General features: G+C 42.0%; 2 protein-coding genes across 6 annotated transcripts in view; one reads left to right on the top strand and one right to left on the bottom strand.

Annotated features, from left to right (window-relative positions):
* Window positions 1-1,866: 1,866 nt before the first annotated feature.
* Window positions 1,867-12,188, bottom strand: RIOK3 (RIO kinase 3). 2 transcript variants are annotated; one of them, XM_032123549.1, is made up of 13 exons: window positions 12,005-12,188; window positions 11,141-11,262; window positions 10,177-10,322; window positions 9,942-10,046; window positions 9,287-9,396; window positions 8,435-8,578; window positions 7,414-7,541; window positions 6,824-7,012; window positions 6,188-6,347; window positions 5,096-5,176; window positions 4,920-5,009; window positions 4,560-4,667; window positions 1,867-3,460 (listed from the first exon to the last, which is right to left on the bottom strand). In XM_032123549.1, the coding sequence occupies exons 1-13, from the start codon at window positions 12,068-12,070 to the stop codon at window positions 3,359-3,361; spliced, it is 1,551 nt and encodes a 516-aa protein (XP_031979440.1). In that variant the 5' UTR covers window positions 12,071-12,188; the 3' UTR covers window positions 1,867-3,358. The 2 variants fall into 2 exon arrangements, with proteins under 2 accessions (XP_031979440.1, XP_031979432.1); XM_032123541.1 differs by having other exon boundaries at window positions 6,824-7,009; window positions 12,005-12,167.
* A 5,538-nt stretch (window positions 12,189-17,726) lies between these two features.
* TMEM241 (transmembrane protein 241) overlaps window positions 17,727-23,558 on the top strand; it is a 60,091-nt gene continuing 54,259 nt past the window's right edge. For 3 of the 4 annotated variants that reach the window (XM_032123574.1, XM_032123565.1, XM_032123593.1), the window contains exons 1-3: window positions 17,727-17,881; window positions 21,345-21,391; window positions 23,156-23,233. In XM_032123574.1, the coding sequence (XP_031979465.1) occupies window positions 17,810-17,881; window positions 21,345-21,391; window positions 23,156-23,233 (197 nt within the window). In that variant the 5' untranslated portion in view covers window positions 17,727-17,809. Of the gene's footprint in view, window positions 17,882-20,729; window positions 20,954-21,344; window positions 21,392-23,155; window positions 23,234-23,558 lie in introns of those variants that run through there. The other variant, XM_032123583.1, reaches the window with a different exon arrangement.

Below are 23,558 nucleotides of genomic sequence, written 5' to 3'. Positions count from 1 at the left end.
CACCCCTCTAGCTAGGAGGATTTATTCTGCTTTTAAAAGCAAAGCTAGTGGACTTTAAAATAGTTAGGCAAGCAAAAACACTGCCTTTCTAAACCAAGGCAGCATTGTGTGGAGGCCGCAGGGGCAGGATGGGGCTTTTGGCCCAACCTTTTGTAGTGATTTTAAAACCAACCAACCAGAAACAAACTCAAAACTTCTATGTGGAGAAAAACAGGAAACAACTGCTTCCAAGTTCTGTCTTTATTTGTCCATAATTACTGCACTGTCACTATTGATCCTGCTCCTTGGCAGGAGACTGCTTGTATAGTGGCTTGTTGTAATTCAACTCTGAAAACAGCCCTTATTTCAGGAACAATATTAATAAAGCATTATTGAAGTTAAAGTCTGGCTTGGTCCTCAGCATTGATGCTGAGCATATATTTTAGTTTGGAGAACAAAACAGCAATGGGATTTTTTTTGTTGATGCACTGGCAAATATCTTAGTTCACTAGATGTAAGCCCTACATTATGATCTAGATATTGTGTGAGAATATCACTTATGCATTTTCTATTTGGTTTAGAAAGGAAAATTTAAAAAGAGGGGAAAAGAAAAGACTAAGATCATAACAATTTAAAAATTTCAGATTAAAATGGTAGCACATCTTAGTATGGGAGAAATAGAAATTTAAGTACCAGATACTAACACAGTATCATGCAAATGGCTGTTGAATGACTTGTGACCCAGTTAGTCCAGCTGCAATTTCACATCAGACTAAGGATACTAAAGTCACAACTAAGAATTACAGCAAGCTGTTTGTTCTGCAGAACCCTCCTGCATCATCAAAAAATTGGTAACTGGAGATGACAAGTATTTCCAAAGCATTTAAAGCACATTAAATTTTATAATTTTTTACAAAGTAACAAAATTCATTGCTTGTTAGTCAGAAGTTTAGTTAATCCACGGTGAAAATTTAAAAAATTCTACCGACATTTACCCTTCTCCTACTTCTCTAAAGAACAGCATGCACTTCCTGCAATTGCAATAGAAACTGAGGTATCTTTGAGGAGAAATCAGCAAATAAGTAAATATACACACAACTTGAAACTCTTGTCATAGAAATAAACCTTAATGGCCAATTCCAAAACTAAGATTCTATTTGCTCAATAATAATCCTGGAACCTTTTATTTCAAAGGAGTCCAGGAAAATGCTTCTTTTAGCAAACTCGAAAACATGCCCAGGTGTCTTAAAATCTCCATGCAAATTCCTGAGCCAATTTTACTGATGGAAGTGAAAATATATTTATATATAATATTATATATATAATACATAATATAATTGGGCCCAACTGATTTAAATTAGACTCAAGGAAAATGGCTTAATTTATTTGGAGCGTGTTTTGTTTTTTCAAGCCTGTGCTAGACAGATTTTAGCAAGAAATTAAAAATGACAGTAACAACTGAAGCTTCAGTCCAAGCACAGGGATACAAGCAGGGGCCTATTTCAAATAGTAGCTCAAAAAAGTCCCTCCCCTTGCTTCCTGTTACTTCTGCTCTCTCTCCTCTCACTTCATGCAAATAGCTGTAGCAATCATAATCTTCCTTTTACAAGAACATTTTAAGCTATTAGCAACTGTTCTGAGATTTTTTTCCCCTCTAAGAAATGTTAAGAGTACTAAAACTAGTTATAAGCCTGGAATAGGACTATCACTTTTTTAATAAAAAGCCTTCTCTGAAGGAGATCTAGTTATCTTTGACAACAGAAGCTTGTAGTCTTCTTGAAGTGGTTAGCTAACTGCAGCACTTCCCTTACAGTGGTCTGTTCTTTCCCTGATACCATTATTCTGGGAAACTGTTTCACTGAGAAATTTGGAACAGACTTAAGTATCTGAAAGATACAAGTTCCTTTATTTCAAAAGTAAGGGGTAAATGCAAGATACTTGTCCGATTTGGAAAAAGGAAGAGGATCCAAGTGTTGGGATGAAACTGGCAAAACCAAGGTTGTTTATTGTTCATGTAGTACCCACCCAAACAGTCATTTCTCTATTGTTGTAAGGAATTAGTGTAGTCCTACCCTAATATTGCTCTAGGGAAGCACCAAAGATCAATGAAGGCCTCTGTGATGCAAAGAACCATGCGAGAATACCACCACAAGATCTTAAGATTTTACTTCACCACCAGTTTTCCAACAAAAAGAGATAAAAAAGTCACTTTCACAGCACACTGTGAGAAGGTCACATGTAGCATCACTATATTCTGCTTGATAAAGAGCAGCATCAGAAACTAGAAATCAGTTAAAAAGAAGTTGATTAGAATTTCTTAATTCCAAACTATCCCACCATGTCAGTTCACCTTTAAATGTGTTGTTTTGGAGAGAAACATTGCTAGATTTTTAGAAGTTGCTGAAAAAAAAAGACTGACATTAAGAATAAAAGCATAAAATAGACTGTGGAAACCAATATCAGTCATCATTATTTCTAAATGAAGCTTTTTTGCTTACAGGTGAAAAAAGAATACTCAGATTTGTCTATGATTATCTTTAGGGCAAGAATATTTGATGCTCCAAACTGACATTCTAGGTAGAGACAGGATTATTATACAGTTTTATTTTTGGCTTGCACCAAGTTCTTGGAACCCTTTGTATATTAAGAGTGAAGCTACCTGAGCTGACTCTTTTATTATACATTGTTGACTCAGGATTTCCTGGCATGGCACCAAGGAAGTCCTCTGCTGGTTGGATTCAAATCTCTTTCTCATATAATACCCAACAGTATTTACAGAGATAGTAGAGCCACCTTCCCTGTACTTCAAATGACAAGGTCCAGACTTTTGCATTTATAAATATATTACTTTGCTAAATAAACATTTTCATGCAATTGCAGTGCACAGTTTGCCTTTTCATTTTGCCCTTGGTGGAGATAGATGAAAGACATTGTGTCCATACACAATGTTTAATTAGTTTTTCAAGTTACATTAGGAAAAAAATGAGGGACTCTTCTAGTGTGCTTTCCCACTAAATACTTTGGACAATATAGATGATTGAAATTTTTTTTTCTTAGACTAAAAGATATGTAAGCTCTGAATCATGCAAAACATGACCACCTGAGCTACATTAGTCTAATGTAACTGGGCAATTGGTGAAACTGTCAGTCTGTTCAAAGTGGTAGTGATAGTCCATTCTCACAGTGCCAGCCTGATGTGTGGGACAGGTTAAAAAAAAAGCAAACCACTGAGGCATCACCATATGCTCGCTGTGTTTTCCATTTTGGTATTCCCAGCCAAGCACTCTCTCGACACTGGCAGTTGACATTTACCACTGCACCAACATAGTTAGAAGCAGTAAATTTGTGTTCTGTTTTGTGAGCAGCTATAAACTCAGTGCTATTCATCATATATAGGTGGGTCTCCATCACTTGGAAACATTGACAGTTTCTTTCCATGATTCTGCACGTGATCTTCATTCATCTTCTCCAAAGCTTCAATCTAGAGAGCCAAAAATAAAACCATGCTGAAATCACAAAACCATGCTGGCAGCAGAATGCTTCTGAACAGCATTAAAAAGTAGCTTTAGAGGCCAGAGCAGGTATGTACAATGTTGCTATTTCAAAGATTCAGTCACATGTAACAGCTCCAATACAGCCAGGTACGCCTTGAAAACATCTGTTCTCAACAAGTTACTAAAATGAGCAGCACTCCTTTACACTTTCAAGCTATGTAACTAAAATGCACCAGTTAGAGGGGGGACTGGATGATCCTTGAGACTTCAGCTGTATTTCTCGGAGTACAGAAGTGTGCCTTTCTCCAGTGATACAGAGATCGTGGAACTGTGACACTGTGTTCCCTTTATCTCTTTCTTACTTTGACCTCCTGCTCCAGGAGTCACCTAATTTCCAGCTCCCACCTACTCCATGCTGGACTAGCATAAACCTGCAATTTCATTAGCAAATTGGGAAAGTAGAATCACCACATTGCCCTTACTTTAATTAGTAAATACGGAATGTTTGACAACTTGTTTTTTTTTTAAATCCGGTATCAGGATGCAGGCCTTGAGGAGTTACAGCCAAAGGTTGAAAATTAAAAGCCAACAGTGACCAAAGATTCCTAAGTCCATATTTACACTAGCATGATTTTAAGCTTCAAAATTAAAAATGCTAGCCTAAACTTTAAATTCAAATCCATTAACATCTAAACCATGAAAAATAAGCAGTAGAATGATTATTATTTTTAACCCGACTTTCCTTTTGCTGTACAACCTTTAATGTATGTAAGGCAAGACAACAGATTTTAAACTAAAACAGATCACTAGATTTGCCTTAATGCTGAAACGAAGCAACTATATTCAGTATGAAGTCTCTTCTACTTGGGAGCAGGGGCATCAGGAAAGGGGGTGGAGAAATCTGTCAATCTGAGTTTCTGTAAACATTTGTAGCAGGTTAAAATACTCAAGGTTTTAAAAAGAGATGCAGAATGACTGCTGAAACTTTACTCACACCAATCACACAAACTAAATGTGGAAAATTAAGGTATTATAATAGCTACTATAGCTAACCAAATTAAAATTGTTAGACAAAGAAAGCTATACCTCTGCTTGGAAGTCTACTTCATTGTCAGCTGTAATATTTAAACCTGAGACAGCATTGAAGAGTTCACGCTCATTAAGTGCTTCTGCCACACCTCCTTTCTGGAAGAACTAGTCAATATAAAGAGCACACATTAAACACTTTACTACACAGAACAAAATATTCCTTTGACTTCCCCCAGTTACAATACTTAGTCAAAATTAGATTTTTGTTTCGGTTGACCCACAGATAAACATAACTGAAAGAAGTTCTAGTGGTATAATTTTACTTTTCCACTTTCTTTTCCACTTTCAGAGGACACTGTCAGCATGGAAAATGCACAAGAGTAATCTTCTGTATAGCTAAGATATCACAGGTCCTACCTGTGAAACATTCCTACAGTCTCTGAACAAAAACTCAAGTCCATGAGGATGGGTTGGCTCCACAGACTGACTGACATCAATGAGCCAGACCTGTAGTGACAGAAATAGCAATTCACTTTGTATTAATATTTCACAGTAGATGAAACCTTTTCCCCCCAAATTAAGAACAAACTCACCTTCCCATCATGCCAAAGCATGTTGTATTCACTAAGATCTGCATGGACCAGGTTGCACTCCCTATACAACTGCTGCATCATCTGCAAGGAACCAAATTAATGAATGAAGTGTGCTATACTCCAAACAAATATTGCTAGCATGACTGTTGAAAAGAAAAAACAACAAAACAACCCCATCTTTCCCTTTCCACTCACATAATGTACATAATTTTTACCCAAGTCTTCAATACACTTCCATCCAGGGAATTGCAGCTTTGGCAAACGGCCAGCAAACTACATTTTTATCACTGAGCTTAGCTTTGGCAAAATAAGAAGAGTTACTCTGGTAAACTCATGTCAGCTCTGCCAAACAGTCCAGGTGCAGGAGACAGATAAACATGTTCTCTAAATATACATGTCATTTTCACTCCTATCACATAGGAAGGAAGCTTCACAGGTTGTAGAGACTGAATCCTAACCAGGACACAAATTCACTTGAAACACAGTTGTGCTGCTCACTGGTCTGATTCAGTTGAGACCTAGACCACTCCTGTTACCAAGCTGTTGCCAGCCAAGGGGTTGGTTGCCTGGTTGGGTTTTTTTAATATCTAGAATGTAATAGTGAGTGGACAGTTAGCCAGTGTGTGTTTGAACCAAGCAGATAATAGGAAATTAAAGTATCCACCATGCAGTATTCTAATTCATTCTCCAGTTTCTAGGTTTGCTAAAAAAGGTGGCAGGCAATCCACTGGAGAGTGCTTAAGCAAATTAAGTGTTTGGTAAACCCAGAAAGACTTCAGAGAATTTTCTAAACCACATATTGCTTCTATAAAAGGAGGACTACTTGCTCACAATTCCTCTGCTGCTAAACATCTGTTTGTCATCAAATTCCAGCAAGTTTTCCACTCAGATTATTATATCTTTTTTTCAGTGCATAATTTCTTATTGATTCTAAGTCACATATTAAACAGCAGCAAAATAAGACTTTGGACTTTGTATCTTGAAAATTATGTAAGCATCCTGTAAAGTAAATAAGTGCTGATTTGTCCTTACAGTTATTCCCCTAAAAGAAAACACAACACAGAATTGGAGGAGAAATCAGCATCATCTTACATTAAGAATCTGATAGTAGGCCTTTTTCATATCTTCATTACTAAGTGTTACATCCTTTAGTTTAGGAGCTGGGACTTGATCCTGGCCAATGAAAGACATAACCAAGACATGTTTCTTAAGGATAACCACTTGAGGACAAGGAATTCCTGCATTTTGCATTCTGTGGATCAGAAAATAAATACTGATTAAGGAAAACAGAAAAAAAGCTTAAAAGGTCCCAAAGTTCTAGTTCTCACTTGCTCATTTGCAATCTGAGAGCTGTGTGAGAAACTTAATCCAGAGTAAAAAAAGTCTTTGAGACAAATGAAAACTGAATAATTATATATATTTCACAGTATTTTACACAGGAAAATTCAGATCCTAAAGTCATAAGTGAGTCTAAAATGCTCATGGAATACTAATCACTTTTACAACTAGAGCCTGTTAACTTCATGGGCCTGTAAATTCTGCTGCAAAATCACTGAAGATGCTGACAATTTATTAAACTGTAAGAAATCACAGGCTTATTCAACCTGTGCCAGGTTGTGTATTACTTTGGCCTTAAAGTCAAACACCCAGACACAGAGTATCTTCCTTAAAGAGAGAATAAGAAACTGGCAGGCATTTGGCAACTACACTTCCTTTTTCTTTCTTTACCTTGTTAAGTTATGCATTTCCTTCTCAGCCCACATACGAATAATCTTTCGTGGATTCAATTTACTGAAGCGGTCTTTAAATCTGTAGTCATCCTTAATGTATTTGTCACGGTTCTTGAATTCATTAAGAGTTGTTTTAAACACTTTGATGGCACATTCTGGAGGAATGACTTTATCTTCAGTTGCACTTCTCATGGAAAAAGACAAATATATAACAAAGTTAACTATTTACAAGCAAATGCATGGGTTTGGGTTTTTATACATTGCAACATACAGCAATTTTTAATATAAGAGAGGATCTAATTTTCTATCAAATTTAGAAGCCAACTTAAGTTTATAACAATTCGATGATTAAACTTATGAATGTTTGGGTTTTGTCATTTTGATTATAAGTTGTTTATCAAATAGATTACCTCTCCCAATTTGTTAAGGCACATCTTTTCAGATTTTATTATTATCTGCATATACATGAATACAACCTTTTAATCTTGGGAATAAAAAGGTGCAGATGTTTAAATACTTGTGTGTTTTCTGCTTTTTAAGTCATCTCTGGTACTTAAAGCTATCATCAGTAACAAACAACATACTCACTTTCCTCCATAAGCATGAAAAACAACAGATTCTTTTCCTGTGCTGATGCAGCCTGTGATGGTCTCCAGCATCCCAGAATTGACCATCTTGTACAGAAGTAAACGTGTTTTAGGATCCACTGCTTTCTCCTACAAGAGATGAACAGAATGAATAGGCAAGACATGAATACTCAATTCAATAAAGCAATTCTTTGCTTTACCAGGAGTTTAGAATATTTATATACCACAAGAATTCAACTAAGTGGAAAGAATAATGTATTAATAAAATTCTCTCAACTGACAGAGGGGGAAAAAGAAGCCTGACCAAAATAAACATATGAAGCAAAGCCAATCTGCTCCAGGACTGATTTAATGATTTAATACTCTTAGTTTCCCATCAGCAGTGCAGCACATAGAGTATGTTACTAATTGCACTTATAGACTGAGACTCAACAGCAATTTCTACAGTGTTTTCAAGGAGTCTTTACGAATCATGAATCACAATATCCCAAGTATTATATTCCTTTTATATAAGTAACAATAAACCAAAGCAAAACACACAAATTTGAAGAGGTCCACATCAGGAATTACCAGAGGCCCTACTCCAAACTCACCCATACAGTCTATCAAGTAAATTCCTAAATTATTAGGTCAGTTGGTCACCTCATCTTCCTGAAACTTGTTATGAAGACAGATATCTGGAGCCACATGGTTCAACTGCAGAGAATTAGTCCTCTGAATATTTCTATAAATAACTTCCAGGCAGTTTATTCATTGTAGTTGATTAAGAGACAAGTTTAGAAAGACAAAGAGAAAAAACCAGTAGCTGCTTGCTTGTACTTCAACATGGCTCTCACAGTAATGCAGCTCAAATAAAGAGCTTTTTTTTGTAGGAGCTGGCTGATATAATTTCCTTCAGCAACGTTAACATAATATTGCTTAGCTGTTTTACTAAAAATGGAATGTTGCAAGAAGTTACCAAAGCAGTGTTTAGCTATTACACAAGATAAGAAGTAGATAGAGAGACTTTATTAAAAACATACAGCAGTGGAGTGCTCCTTCTTCTCATGGAGCCTTGCACTTCGACGTTCCTCAGAGTATGCATGCTGTTTTAAGGCATTGAAGACTTGATTTGACAGCTTTAAGTCCATCCCAATTCCATCCCCAACTTGGAATTCAGGTGCAAACTACAAGTAAAAATAATAAGAATTTAAGCATTGTTACTAGCAGACACCAAAAGTTGGCACAAACAGAAATTTCTCATCCTGATTTGGAAAAACCCAGGATAGATTTGGACCTATGTGAAACCCACTTGTGCGATGTTGTCACTATGTTAAAAAACACACTGTTTTAAACTCAGAACTCAAAGTTCTGCCCAAATTGATATGAGGTAACCTAACATCCTGTAAAAATAGCACTGGCAGCACTTCCTTATTTAGAGAAGTTGCACCAGTTACCTTAAAGAAAATGAAAGGTATGTACTACAGATAAACAGATTGAAAAGCTGTAAGTCAAACAATTGACTGAAACACTTGGCTTATCAGACAAAATTAATTAGAAGGAAGGTTACACAATATCTATGCTTTTCAAAAATAGCTTTTGTGTTTTATTTGCCTGTGTGCCAAACTTGCTGACAGTTTTGTTTTGCCAAACCAGTTCTTGGGCAAATTCTTGAATTGCTCAATAACAAACTATTATTAAACAGAAACCACGCAAAACTCCAACTGCCAAAGTGAAAAACCAATAAACCAAAGACTGAACTGCTTTCAGCCAACAGGAAAAAATAAAAGTCAGCACCCTACCCAGTAGCACTGGTAGACAAGCATTAGCTCTTTGGCTGAATTGCAGCATTCCAGTTTTATACACAAAGTAAGTTTCCCTAAGTTTTCACTTACATTTTCCATGCGAGCAGTGTTTTTTCTTCCACATACCACTTCATCATGTTTCGTAGTAATGTCTTTTCCTTTTCCTATGAAACCCCTTCTTGGTGTAGTAGTAGGTTTATCTGCCAGCAGTGAGAAAAAGAAACCAAATTTTACATCTAAACAAACATAACCAATGCTCATACAAGTCCCACAACGTCCACAAAAGTAACATAATTTTATTTATAAAACAGAATAAATTACTTCAATTGTACAATCTTAATACAGTCTTCTCTCATCCTAAGCATGACAGCTTCTTTGGCTATGTTATAACTTACTTCTCTGTCTTCTCTGGGGTGTCAGACACATTTCTGGCATGCTAAGACAGGAGTATTCAATATCATGTGCAGATGATATGTAAACATATCATCCAAACGTAGATGACAGATAAGCACATCCCACAATACTTCCCATGTACACTGTATTTTGCCAGATTCAGCCGCTGAATCCAATATACTGGCAGACAGAAGTTACCTGCCCAACCTCCTGCTGACACCTCCCATTGAGGTGACCTGATTTTAAATGCAGCTGGTGTGTCTCCTTACACTAAAACAAGACCTAATTTAACTATGTCATATTCTCAGGTCTACTGACTGAAGAAATTGCATTGTTTAAAGCTGTCACATACCTGCTCTGTACGGATCATGACGGGTATCCTGCCAATCAACCTCATCCTCTGAGCTGTCACTGTCATAGGGATGCACCTTCCGATAATTTTCAAAGGATATGGAGACTTGAGAAACAAAACAAATAAGCATGTCTCTGTGATTATCAGGGCTTTGCTACTTCCTCACAGCTCCATCAATTTAAGCTAAGGGCCAAGAATAGCTCCAAAGCAAAAATATTCCTTCTGATGAAGGTACCTTTGCTATCTCCATTGATCTTCTTCTCTTCACGCCGAAGCTGCGCATCGTATTCCCTGTCAAATTCCATCTGCAGCATCTGAGCTAGCATTAGATCACTGGAAGTGTCAATATTTTCTCCTGTAATAAAAGGTCCTTCAGCAGCACTATATAAGATGAAAACAGAAATTTTAAAAAATTAAACACAGCAATCTAAGTGGAAACACTGCTTTCTACCACTTCCCCAGTCTATACAACAGACTTCATGCAGAGCTGCACAGAAAGGAATGGATCTCAGCTGTCTGCCTCCACTCCAAGCCAACACTAAATATTAATAGATCATGACTTCATTTCTCTTTGCCACTCATTTACAATGCAAATTTTACTTAAACTTTTGCTTGTTTACCATTCTGCAAGAAGCATTAAGCTCTATTTTTAAGATGTCCTTCAGAGAAAAGAAAAAAGGCATACAGGTGTATGCATGTGTATACTTATTTATATGTTTAAAAAATCCCAAACAGTGTTGCTTTGTTCTGCTTCACAGGAAATATAGTCAAAATTTGTACAATTTTAGAACTAGTAAGTTCTTGGCCTTTGTTTAGAGCTCTCAAGTAATAGGAGGATACAGGTGATATATCTAATAGCTCTCAAAATAACATTGCACACTGTTAAGAAGAGTCCCTAAAGGGGTAGAAAAAAACCATTTCTGACATTCTCTAAATATAGCTTACAGACTGCTAACACCCCCAGAAAATGCAAAGAAAACCTCACGAAAGAAGGAAGAGCAACAGAGAAGAGAATCTAAGGCAGACTTTTAGCTGGGGAAGCCATCTTCACTGAAGAAGATTTGAAGAAGCAGAGTCAGGAGGCAACAGGCAAATCATTTACTATATTGCTATGCACTGAGTACATTGTAAGAAATTGCGTGTGAGAGAGAAGACGGCGTCACAACTACGGAAATCACTAATCCAGGACTTAAACTTACGCAACCACTTCAGGAAAAGCAGTTCTTTCTTCTTCCAGCTGCAGTTCTTTTGCCAGCTGTTCACTCATTACATCAGCAAGAGAACATGATATTGATGTTGTGCTAGGGGCTCCCCACGGACACTGGAAATAAATATTTTTTTCAATTCACCAAGCCTTGTGCAGTGGCAACACAATAATCAGGATAACTAGCTATCACTGGCTCCAAAATAAGCTCATGTAATGGAAGGGCTCTTCTACAGAGGAACTATGGGAACTACTCAAAGAGTAGCTTCATAAACCCAATAGGGAGAACTGGGGTTGAAAAACTGTTGATGGTCACTCACTAACGAAGGAAAAAAAAGTCAGTTTGTCAGTCTCAGTACCCTCTGGAGACAGGGGTAAAGCCTTCCCAGGAAGTTTGCCCACAAGCAGACATACAGCCTATATAAAACTTCTCTTGGAATAACCCAACAGCAGGGGTTTACGCGCAGCTTCCTCCCCCGCTTCTAGAGCCCTGAAAGGTCAGCTAGCGTAAAACTTGCCCTCAAAACAACAGAGGGACACACACACCTCGCTCGGGGAGGCGGGGGCTGGGGAATGACGAATCCCAGCGAGCTGGGACTCGCTGCCTACCGCCGGGATAACCAAGCTCACTTAGCTCCAGTTCCCTCGGACGGAAGCAATTCGGTTATCAGGCTGCCACAGCAGCTCTCCCCACCAAGGAGATAACTGCCGGTACCAAACCACGCTCGGGTCGCTCTGCCGAGTGACCGTGACTCTGGTGGTGCTGGCACCACCTCGCAGCGCCCTCTCCACGGCCTCGGTCCTCCTGCTCCTCCCCGGAGCCCGGACAGCGGCCTCGCGGCGCCGGCACAGCGCTCACCTTGCTCTGCCAGGCGGGGCCCGGCCCGGCGTCGGGCGCGGCGGCGGCGACTCCCACCGAGTCCATCGGGCACGCAGGGGCGGGCGGGCGGCAGGAGCGAGGTCTCTCCGCGGGGCAGCGACGCTCCAACTGCGAAACCTTCCGGGTCCTCCCCGGTTCTCCGCGGCCGTCAGGCAGCCCATTGGCCGCGGGTGACCCGCCTTTCCGGTGATGTCACCGGGGCGGCAGGGGCCTCGCTGGCGGCGTGCGGAGCCTCCCGGGGCCGCCTGCGGGGCGAGGCGAGGCGAGGCGAGGCGAGGCGGCGGAACTCCCGCCCGGCCGCCCCTTCCCGGGGCCTGAGGGACAGCGCAGGGCTGCGCTGGGCTGCCGGTAATGCGAATGGGAGAAGTTAAATAGCTGACTTTTGTTTTTATCTCGGGAAGTAACCGAAGGATCGGTGGGAGAAAAAACCCAAACCAAACAGTAAGCCAGCGGCAAAACAAATGGATGAAATAGAGTCTAGAGAAGGGCAACGAAGCTGGTGAAAGGTCTGGAGCGCATGTCCCATGAGGAGCGGCTGAGGGGGCTGGGGTTGTTCAGCCTGGAGAAAAGGAGGCTCAGGGTGACCTTATCACTCTCTACAACTCCCTGAAATGAGGGTGTAGCCAGCTGGGGGTCGGCCTCTTCTCCCAGGCAACAAGTGACAGGACAAGAGGGCATGGCCTTTAGCTGCGCCAGAGGAGGCTTAGGTTGGACATTAGGAAGAGTTTCTTCACAGAAGGGGTGATTAGACACTGGAATGGGCCGCCCAGGGAGGTGATGGAGTCACCATTCCTGGAGGTGTTTAAGGAAAGACTGGACGTGGCACTCAGTGCCATGGTTTAGTTGACTTGGTGTTTGGTTGTAGATTGGACTCGATCACAGAGGTCTTTTCCAACCTAATTGATTCTGTGACTCTGTGAAATTAAATAGGTGGCATTTGTTTTTATCTCAGGAACTAACTGAGGAAACAGGAAAAAAATACAACAAATTAACCAAACCATAAGCAAACAAATTAAAATGATCCCAGTCCTGTAAGTCACTGTAGATACAAATTTACGTACTTTGTATGTGACCTGCTGCCTTTTACATCTCAATTTTATATGTAATGTTTATCTGGAAAATAGTATTGTGACTAAAATGCCCTATTTCCAGGACAGCAGCAACAGGATAGTGCTTTGCTTCGACACAATCACTGTTAGGTCTACTTGGGCAAGTTTCCTAAAAGGAAGGAAGCAGTGCCTAGAAATCTCCTCTGGCCTGGCTCATCACCAGCTATTGAAGGTATCTGTCTGTAGTCATAGCCAGCTGTACCATCACACTCACTGTTAATATTCTGAAAACCAGCCTAGGAAAGCTGGGTGACTGCAAGGGCAGAAGTGGTAAGGGATTGTATAGCCTCTGTGGCATCCCCCAGCCTGCTCAGAGTAAGTTCCCTGTTACACATCTAGCAAAGCCCATGCTGCCAGGCAGACTCAGCAAAGGCCATTCACATCACTTCTCAGCCATGCAAGAATCAGCTTCGTTGGCCAAAGTTCATCTTATTTGTCCTTAGCAACCTGCAATGACGAAACACCTTACAATCTCTTAAGATACTGTTCCAGCGTTCATTACCCCAGAAAGTCCCCAGCTAAAAGAGAAACAATTTGGAAGAGGGTAGGGACCCAAGTTGTAATGCACAACCTGCTGGCATGACGCAGGCTTGTGCCACGGAGGCATTATAGGATCATAGAATCATTTAGGTTGTAAAAGACCTTTAAGATCATCAGGTTCAATGGTTATTGTGGCACTGCTAAGTGCTGGTGAGAGTGGCTTTGTCTGATGATGCAGTACCAGCATGTTTCTTACCCTCGTAGCCCTGGTGGAAAGAGATTATTTCTTTCTGTTTGCAGCTGCCTTTTGGGGTGTGAAGATTAATGCCCCTTCAATCTTCTTTGTCTAAATTTAACAGTTTTATATATGAGCAGAATATCAAAGCAATGTCCTGCTGCCCTGGGAAAAATCATTATTCTTGCACAGCTGTACAAGCACTGATTAAGAAAATGGGTTTTGGTAGGTTTTGATTCAGAAAGATATGAACAGTGACTTAATATTCCTATGTCTTGTTACTAAGTTTTAATTCTCAAAAATAAGTCTTCTGTTTTAGTCTCTTAAATATTTCCTGATTAGGCCTTGATCCCATTTCCTCTTGTATGAATGGATCAAGCTTTGAACTGAATTGTGTTAAGAAGAAATGTTCTGTAAAATGATGTGTAAGCACAATCATTTGCAACACGTTCATCCTTCCCAATAAAAATAGTTAAAAATCTAGATGGAGCAGAAACTTCCCTTCATATTAATCAAAATTATTCCAAAGCTGCATAGTGATTACTTCATATGTAATTCAAGTCAGTCCTGATAAACAACATTAGTAGAAATTTGCATCTTCATTCTTAATCCCTCTCTATAAGTGGCCTACAAGAATTCAAACCTGCCTCTGTATTTGGCTGTAAGAAGATAACATCATCCTTGCCCATGTCTCCCACTTGTACTAAGAAATGCTGCAAAAAGCTCAGAGATATCACTGTAATATTTTGCATGAAAATGATAAATAGTAATAAACTGTAATAAATGATAAACTCTAATAAAAAGTCAAAAGTACTCTTACTGCATGCTTACATTAGTCTTTGTAGATATCCGTAAATCTTACTTAATGTATTTTGAAGCTTTACAGGCTGAATTTTTGGCACAATGCAAAGTGTGCCTTTGTTTGCCAAATATACATTTGACATCCTTACACACACAGGTGCTCTGCAAAGTGGAAATGCTCTATCAATTGCCCTGCTGTCTCTGACACATCCATTACAGTGGCTCATCAGTGATCTCTGTAAGCCTGGATGGACCAAAACTTTCAGCACTGGAAATCGATGTCTCTGTTGGGCCACCACCTTACAAACCAGATAGGATCACATCTGATGTACTAAAATACTTGAATTTATCTCAGTGCAGGTCAACTGTTCAGCTCTTGCACTCTGTTGGCTTTGTCTTTTGAGGCTAAATGTAGCAGGTTAGACAGGCTCATTTTATGGGCTGGATTTGACCACTTAGTGCCTCCCTCCCTCCCTAGTTTAGGCCATGCTCATAAATAAGGTTTCTTATTTATGCTGCTTTGCTCTGTCCTGTAAAAACAAGGTGTACATGTACAGAGAGGGCCCTGTACTTTGTGTTACCTGAGCAAAGTCAAGGTGAGAACTGCAAAGGTAGGGCCCTGCTAATACCAGGACTGGGAAAAACAAGGCTTACCTAGGCCGTAATAAAAGGTCACCCAGTAACCATTACTTGATAGGGTGTGTCTTTCACTGCTTCTCACCTGCCTGGGATATTTGTAGTTTACATGTCACCAGTGAATCATAGGATCATAGGATGATAGAATAGTTGGTTGGAAGGGGCCTTTAAAGTTAGCCATCTAGGCCATCCCTCTGCAATAAGCAGGGACTTCTTGTCACGGGTGGGAGTTGGAGAAACCCTTCCACTGAGTCATGAGGTGCAGAAAGGACCTCCTTGCTTTCTAAATTCCTTCTTAGAGAGGAGCCAAGGTATGGCTGGATCCAATCTCAGCCTCAGACTGTAAATGGTTTCAGTCTAAGAAATTATAGAGGCGTGATTGAACTTTTGTCCTGCAGGATAAATGATGGCAAACCAGGTATATTTATATAAAAATGACTGATTCATTATGATAAACGATTAGACAAAAAGATCTTAATCAGAATTATTTACTACACACTATAGAAGCTGAAACTACTAGGATAGGATAGGATAGGATAGGATAGCACAGTGCACTCTATTAAAGAAACTATATTAAAGCAATTCTATTAAAACTAGCAAAAAGGAATCATTATTACAGATTGATGTAACTCACCCATACCAACGACCATGGGCAAAATCTCTTTTGCTCACTCACCCTTAAGGACTAACTTTGAGGGGTGTCCCCACCCAAAGGAGGAATCTTCATACACACTCCAAGAAGGGATATATTAGAAGAACATAACCATATGAAAGTGGACTGAACTTTTAAAGTGACTGACTGCCAGTCCTATATCTCCAGGTCAACTTAGCAGCTTATCTGCCAAATCTTTGCCTCACTGTCAGGGTATTAATTTGGGGTTGATGTGTCAGACTGGTTTTATCATAATTCAACACCAAAACCAGCTTGATGCCCTCTCAGTCCACCACTGTTAGCCTTGTAAACAGGGCATTGTCCAAGTTGCTTGACCACATTCCAGGGCGGAGCATCCTGCTAAACGTCTTCGACTAGATCAGGTTGCTCAGAGCCCCGTCCAACCTGGCCAAGAACACTTCTAGGGATGGGGTATCCACCACCTGTTCCAATGTCTTTCCACCCTCACTGTAAAAGATATCTTCCTTACGTCTAGTCTAAATCCACCCTCTTTCAGTTTAGAGCTATTCCCCCTTGTCTTACAGTTATATGCCCATGTAAAAAGTCCCTCTGCAGCTCTCTTGCAGGTCCCCTTTAGGTACTAAAAGGCTGGTGTAAGGTGCCTCCAGAGCATCTCTTCTTCTGGCTGAACATCACGAGCTCTCTCAGCCTGTCTTCACAGGAGAGGTGCTGCTCCAGCTCTCTGATCATCTTTGCGTCTCTCTCTGGACTCGCTTCAGCAGGTCTTTCCTGTGCTGCGTGCCTCGGAGCTGGACGCAGCACTCCAGGTGGGGTCTCACAAGGGCAGAGTAGAGGGGACAATGCCCTCCCTCGCCTGCCGGGCACGGTTCGGCCGCTGCCACCCGAGCCGCGGCTGTGCCCGGACTGCGGGGCTGCCCTGAGCTCCAGCCGCCCTGAGCCCGGCACGGCCGCCCTCAGCCCGGCACGGTCCCTGAGCCCCGCACGGTCCCTGAGCCCGGCACGGCCGCCCTGAGCCCCTCACGGCCGCCCTGAGCCCCGCACGGCCGCCCTGAGCCCCGCACGGCCGCCCTGAGCTCCGCACGGTCCCTGAGCCCGGCACGGCCGCCCTGAGCCCCGCACGGCCGCCCTGAGCCCCGCACGGCCGCCCTGAGCTCCGCACGGTCCCTGAGCCCGGCACGGCCGCCCTGAGCCCCGCACGGCCGCCCTGAGCTCCGCACGGTCCCTGAGCCCGGCACGGCCGCCCTGAGCCCCGCACGGCCACCCTGAGCTCCGCACGGCCGCCCTGAGCTCCGCACGGTCCCTGAGCCCGGCACGGCCGCCCTGAGCCCCGCACGGTCCCTGAGCCCCGCACGGTCCCTGAGCCCCGCACGGTCCCTGAGCCCGGCACGGCCGCCCTGAGCCCCGCACGGTCCCTGAGCCCGGCACGGCCGCCCTGAGCCCCGCACGGCCGCCCTGAGCTCCGCACGGCCGCCCTGAGCTCCGCACGGTCCCTGAGCCCGGCACGGCCGCCCTGAGCCCCGCACGGCCGCCCTGAGCCCCGCACGGCCGCCCTGAGCTCCGCACGGTCCCTGAGCCCGGCACGGCCGCCCTGAGCCCCGCACGGCCGCCCTGAGCTCCGCACGGTCCCTGAGCCCGGCACGGCCGCCCTGAGCCCCGCACGGCCACCCTGAGCTCCGCACGGCCGCCCTGAGCTCCGCACGGTCCCTGAGCCCGGCACGGCCGCCCTGAGCTCCGCACGGTCCCTGAGCCCAGCACGGCCGCCCTGAGCCCCGCACGGCCGCCGGGCGGCAGCAGCGGCCCCGCAGAGGCGGCGCCCGCTGAGGCGACGTGTCCCTGCCATGGCCGATGGCCACCGCCCGCCGGACCGCGCTCCGCGCCCGCGCTGACTGATGTATTTGAAGAAGCCGGCGGGCGGCCTCGCCTTCTGCCTCTTCTACCTGGCCTCCAGCTTCACCAACAAGGTGAGCGCGGGCGCGGGGCCGCCCCGGTCTCGGACGGGCCGGGCGGGGCTCAGGGAGGTGCGGGGGTGCTGGGCAGCCGGTCCGCAGCTGCCGGGAGCGGGGGGCGAGGAAAGTGCAGGGAGCCAGGAGGAAGGAGGAGAAAGAGGAGAAAGAGGAGAGACGGTGCCCTCTGCTTTCCCTGCCCTGCTCAGGGAGAGCCGGAGGACCAGCCCTTCCCGGACGGGACTACCCCACGAGTGAAGAAGTCCCTGGCACTTCAGCCTGCCGCCCATCCCAGTGTGCTCCCGAAACTGCGGATAGCGTGCCGGTTTCGTTTTGCTGTGTGTGACATCTTTACCTTTCCAGGCCACATACGTTCCACTATTGTCTTGTTTAGGAGGGCAAGGAGGTTGACATCATATCATTCCAATGAATGAAGTGTTACAGAGTCAGAAGTTATGCTGCACTGAAAGTATCGCTGATGCTGTATGTATTTCACTCTGGCAGCTGCCCTCATTCCCAAAAGAAGATCTGTTAACTGGAACAATAATATCAATTATCCAAGGAAAAAATGTGAAATATTCAAAGTATTACTTCAGTAGTGAAACAAATATTAACTTCCATGGCAACTTTGTTCCTTTGGCAACTTAATTAACCTACAAATTAAGGACAAGAATTTTGTTTTCCACTGTGTAACAATTTCTTATTAGTGTTGCTGAAATGTCTAAGCAGAAGAAGTAGGCTGAAGATGGCCACATTGTGAATAAAATCGTATCCTTTAAGCATAGATTGAAAGCAATTTTTTTTACTCAGGGAGGAGGAAATACAGTAACTGCTCTGTGCTATCCTATTTATCAGAGAGCATCTGTATTTGTGGTGCAGATTTCTGAAAGAAAAAAATGCTGGTGAAGCAATCAGAGTATGAATTTTCTGAGGGAGGATTAGAGGAAAGCAGCATTTCAGAGGTGAAAATTAAATCTTTTCTGGGCGTTGGCCAGTGGTTTCTGTTCCGAGATACATTTGCCATTAAGGATGTCCAGAAGTAGACTGAAGTCCAGACATGAAGCAAAGTTTGTAGGGAGAGGTAATGCACTTGATCTGACAGACTGCTAGGAGCAGTGATTAGATAAACAGAAAGGGGCTAAAAGAGCTGCCAGGTTGCATCATGCATTGGGAAAGGTACTTGGCTTAACTGTGCTTTTAGAGGAAGTCAGAGGGACATTGACACAGGGCCTCCATTCTCAAACCTGAATGTAGGTTTTAGTGTAATAAAGTTAAAAATAACCAGAATATAGACCTTTCAGTTGTTGCAGGTGGTGTGCAAATGCAAGCAGGAGTACAGATATGTGCAGGTAGATTGTCCTGATTTAAAATGCACATGGCTGTTCTCACAGGTGTATGTGTAAAAGGACCTGTTGTGAATCAACATGCATTGTCTATGTATATTGATGCCAGCTTCTTAGTGACATCCCACACACCTGAAAACTGAACCTTGCAAGGTGCTCAGCACAGTTTCGTCTCTGCTGAAAGCTTTCAGCTTCTCCTTTTGCCATTGACAGCTTCTGCTGGCTATTGGAAGGAACAGCAGGTACCTTTCATTTCCTCTGAGGAAGCTTCAATCATTATTCTCCTTTGCAGAAGTGCTACTTATATACTTCTCCATGGGAAGTTGCTAGACCTGGAAGACATGTATTTATGCCTCATATTTGCATATATACATATATAACGTGAAGAGACACTACTGGTATCCTTACTTGCAGGCCCAGACAAAGCACACTAAAGCAATGACACAGAGGCTTTGCTTTTTACCCCCATGTATTACATCTCTGATGGGCTTTATGGGCTGCATAATATTTTACACAAAATAGTGTGTGAGCAGAATGTTAAGTCTGTAAGATACATTAGTCATGAGGAGGCAATTACGTTAAGATTATTGCTCTTGGTTCTGCCAAAGACTGCCTCTTTGGTACGATACGGTTTTAACTGACTGGTGCTTGTGGCTTTTTGTTCCTGTTAATCCTTTTCCATTCAGTGTGATGTATGGAGTGTGTTCAGAAAGTGAAAGTGCAATTCAGATGACAGCCTTCTCCATTGTTCACTCTATGCCTCATGTACTTTAGTGTCTGTTACCTTCCACAGTGACTGAGGCAGCATCCAGCATCCAGTTCTGGCATGGGAAGTGTCGCAAATTCGTGTTTTAGGTCACTCAAAGAATCACTGGCAAAGGGATGGGCAAAAACAGGTTTAATATTAAAGTGAAATCACTACAAAGTTTGTTGGCAAGGTTCACTCTACTACCATCGATACTATGTTATTACATCATTACTATATCATTACATCTACTACATCATTATTAGACAGTTAAAGCAGACAGAGAAAAATCAGACTAAAATCAGTCAATCTAAAAATCAATCGACCTAAAATTATCTACAATGAAGTATGAATAGGAAAGGGTAAGGATAAAAGGAAATAACACACTCACACAGCATTCATAGTGGACCTACTTGCCAAACTTAGCCCCAGATTTGATCAACAGTTTAGCCTAAAGGTTTTAACAGCACTTAAATGTAGCAGCTCTTAATCAAAAGATTAATTTACAGAATTTAAGGAAAGGTTTGTATAGAATTTAATATAGGCACAACAGTGACTCACAGGCCTATCTTACTTATGAACCTAATGTACTTAAGAATCTAAGAGAGCAATATTCATAACAAATTTGCTACAGCATATCCACATTCACACACACTCAGATCTAAAGGAGCATGTACACGGTATACCCAGGAAAAATTCCCCTCGGATTCAGTGAAGTACTCACATCGGGTGCCTTTGCATCTTCTTCACAGGCAAAGGGTTGACCCTGGAGGAGTGGATGGTATCAGCCCAGGATCCATTATCGTCGTTCAGTGATCCTCCAAGTGTAGCAAACTTGAGGGTTTGCTGGCTCTGAGAGGTGTCCCACTCAGAGGGACGTTGCTGGTTGCATCCTGCTGCGGTCTGGGAGAGCTCAAAGGGTCTCACTCAGGAATGCTGTTTATAGGGTCACAAGAGAGTTGGGTTTCGATGAAGTAATTTTCCATCCTGGCTGCAATGTGGGTTGGTAACTTTCTTTGGAAATTCAGTAAGAAAAATATTGTTCTGCTTGGGTTGTTATGCAGGCAAGAAAAATAAGTCTCCAAGGCTGTTTGTTAAAAAACATTAAGTTCCTGGGAGCAGACAGTGTTTCTCATAAGCTCAAGTGGAACTTAGCCCAGATGCTGTTCATCAAGATTGAGGCCTATCAAGCATTTCAGAGATCACAGTGCAGCCCAGTGAGAGAAGGGGGAGAAAATACACCACAGCAAGAGAAATTACTAGACTTCTTTTTTGTCTTTTCTACCAAAATATAGAAAAATGAAAACTTTTTGTTTATGTTTTGTTGCTCATGATTGTTAATATTATAAACTGTAGGTGTTTGATGTCCATTAATTTGCAATTTGTTTTCCAGTATGTCCTGTCTGTCCTGCAATTTACCTATCCTACCCTTTTTCAAGGGTAAGTATTGTTTTAAGAATACAGTTGTTTGAAAAATGACTTTAACGTCTTGCTGTTTCATGCTGAAGCTACCTTTACTACCTCGTGTCATTACTGGCTTTTGCTGTCGGGAGAACATACTTCATGAAGCCTTAATAAAGCATTCATTAAAGTGTCTTGGTTAATTTTTAAACATCATGGAGATGATGTAATTAAGATATATAGTCCATAATTTCTCATTTTCCTTAAAGTCTTATGCTTCAGCATAGAAAAGTAGCAATTACAGTACAACCTCTTGTCTTTGGAAATGGCACTCGTGGATAGTGTGCAGTTATGGTGCGTTCTTTTGCTATGCTAGAAAAAACCAGCCTTAAACCCATCTTTAGGCATCCACAAATACCATGTTGCTTCTTTTCCTGCTTGGCTTTTGGTAACTCTGCATCACAAGTCACCGTCATATCTCAATAACTGTAATGAGAAATTTAATGTTTTGGTAAGTGTCCATATATACCGTCAATGTTGTTGATGAGACATTTAGTGAAAATCTGGCCTCTTAGAGTCAAGACTTCCCCTATTTGTTCTTTTGAGATGTCAAAACCTGCAGACACTGGATATCTTTGCTTCCTTTTCTGCTGCTTAGCATGGCTTACATTTTTGCCTGACTTGCAGTTCCAGGACTGCAATCAACTCTAGGAATAATTACCTTGGGAATCTCCACTTACTTTGAGTGTATTCAGCTCAATTAAATATGCAATGAATGCTTTCTTCAGTTTTGGCACATACACAGAATCTGTCTCTTGCACGAGACTTTAATTGTATAGGGGGAGGGTTTTGAGTAATTTGTGTAAAATAGACATGGTAAACCAACAGAAAAGCATATTTCAATGGCAAGCAACTACCTTATCGCATCTGTTTCACCACAGTTATTTCCTTTTTCTATTATTTGGAAATGCATTTCAGCATCTTAATATTTTTCTGTCAGTTCTGGCTTTTAAAAGTGACCTTTCCTTGAAATTTTTAAAGTGGCTCAGATGCACTTTCACTTAGACCTATGACAGATGAGCAAAGAGAAAAAGAATGTAATTCTTAGTTCATGCTGTTATTGTTCATTGTCCTTGGTTTTGTTCCCTGTATGATCTAAGACTGTACCACGTAGTCCTACGCATCTGAAGCTGTCACCAACTTCTGTCCTTAAAACCTGAGACAAGAGGAAATTCTTCTCAATAAAGCTGATGGGATTTCAGCACTGGCTTGGCTAAACCATGGTCAAACCTGCCACAAACGCCAGGGAAACTTGGCTTTTAAGCTCGCATATGCTCTTCATCCAAAAAAAGGTGAAGTGAGCTGTGATAGTAGCATTGAATATTTACCATATCCATGTGGAAAATGAGCTCACTCTTCTCTGGCAGTGTCCAACTGCAATAACACTGCATAGAGTTAATCTTTGTTTATTTGTGTATGTGTGAAAAAGTTTTTAAATAATTGCTTAAATGCATTGCAACAAATGGGAATAATAAATCAACCCAATTCTATATGTTGCGGATGTTAATGTCATTTAAAATTGTAGTACAATATCTCTGTCTGAACTGTGCTAGATGTTCAAGGATTTTCACCCATGAAACCTGAAACAGCTGTCTGAAAACCACAAGCTTAAGAAAGAAGAAAGCTGATAACTTATTTTAAAGTGTAGGAGAAATCAGTGTGCATTACTTGCTACTTACTCTAAATTGTCTGCACGTGTTTCCTAGGCCACACATATTATTTCCTAGTGTTGTTCTGTTTCAGGTGGCAGACACTGGTGGGTGGACTTCTGCTTCACATCTCCTGGAAGCTGGGCTGGGTGGAGATAAACTTGTGTTCAAGGTACTGTAGGTTTTTTGGTTTTTGCCAAACACTTATTTTCTGTAGCTGGACTACAACATAGTTAAGTTGGTTGTGGATGTTACTAACTGGCTAAAATAGAGGCTGGGGTGGGTGTGTTCGTGTTCTGCTTCACAGATGTAGAAGGGAACTCACATTTTAGTCAAATGGGTGTTCAGTGACACCCACTTAAACCGACTACTAATATAAAGTGATTCATTTTAACTTTGGTAAGATAGCCAAAAAGCTCTTAGTGAACACAATTAGGATATCTTGTCCAACCATCTGTCCATATCTCTTCCCTGTACTTTTTTTTTTTAGTATTGTA

The sequence above is a fragment of the Corvus moneduloides genome, chromosome 1, assembly GCF_009650955.1.
Source record: "Corvus moneduloides isolate bCorMon1 chromosome 1, bCorMon1.pri, whole genome shotgun sequence".
In the NCBI taxonomy this organism is placed as follows: Eukaryota; Metazoa; Chordata; class Aves; order Passeriformes; family Corvidae; genus Corvus; species Corvus moneduloides.
The sequence above is the reverse complement of the archived record's forward strand: the minus strand, read 5'-3'. Positions and strand labels throughout refer to the sequence as shown.

Bases quoted from the DNA above. Each gene is read 5' to 3' on its own strand.
- RIOK3 (XM_032123549.1), bottom strand. From the start codon at position 12,070: ATGGACTCGGTGGGAGTCGCCGCCGCCGCGCCCGACGCCGGGCCGGGC. The intron at 10,323-11,140 runs GTAAGTTTAAGT...CATCTTATATAG, and splicing joins GCTTTTCCTGAAGTGGTTGC to TGCTGCTGAAGGACCTTTTA. The intron at 6,348-6,823 runs GTAAAGAAAGAA...TCTGATCCACAG, and splicing joins GAAATGCATAACTTAACAAG to AATGCAAAATGCAGGAATTC.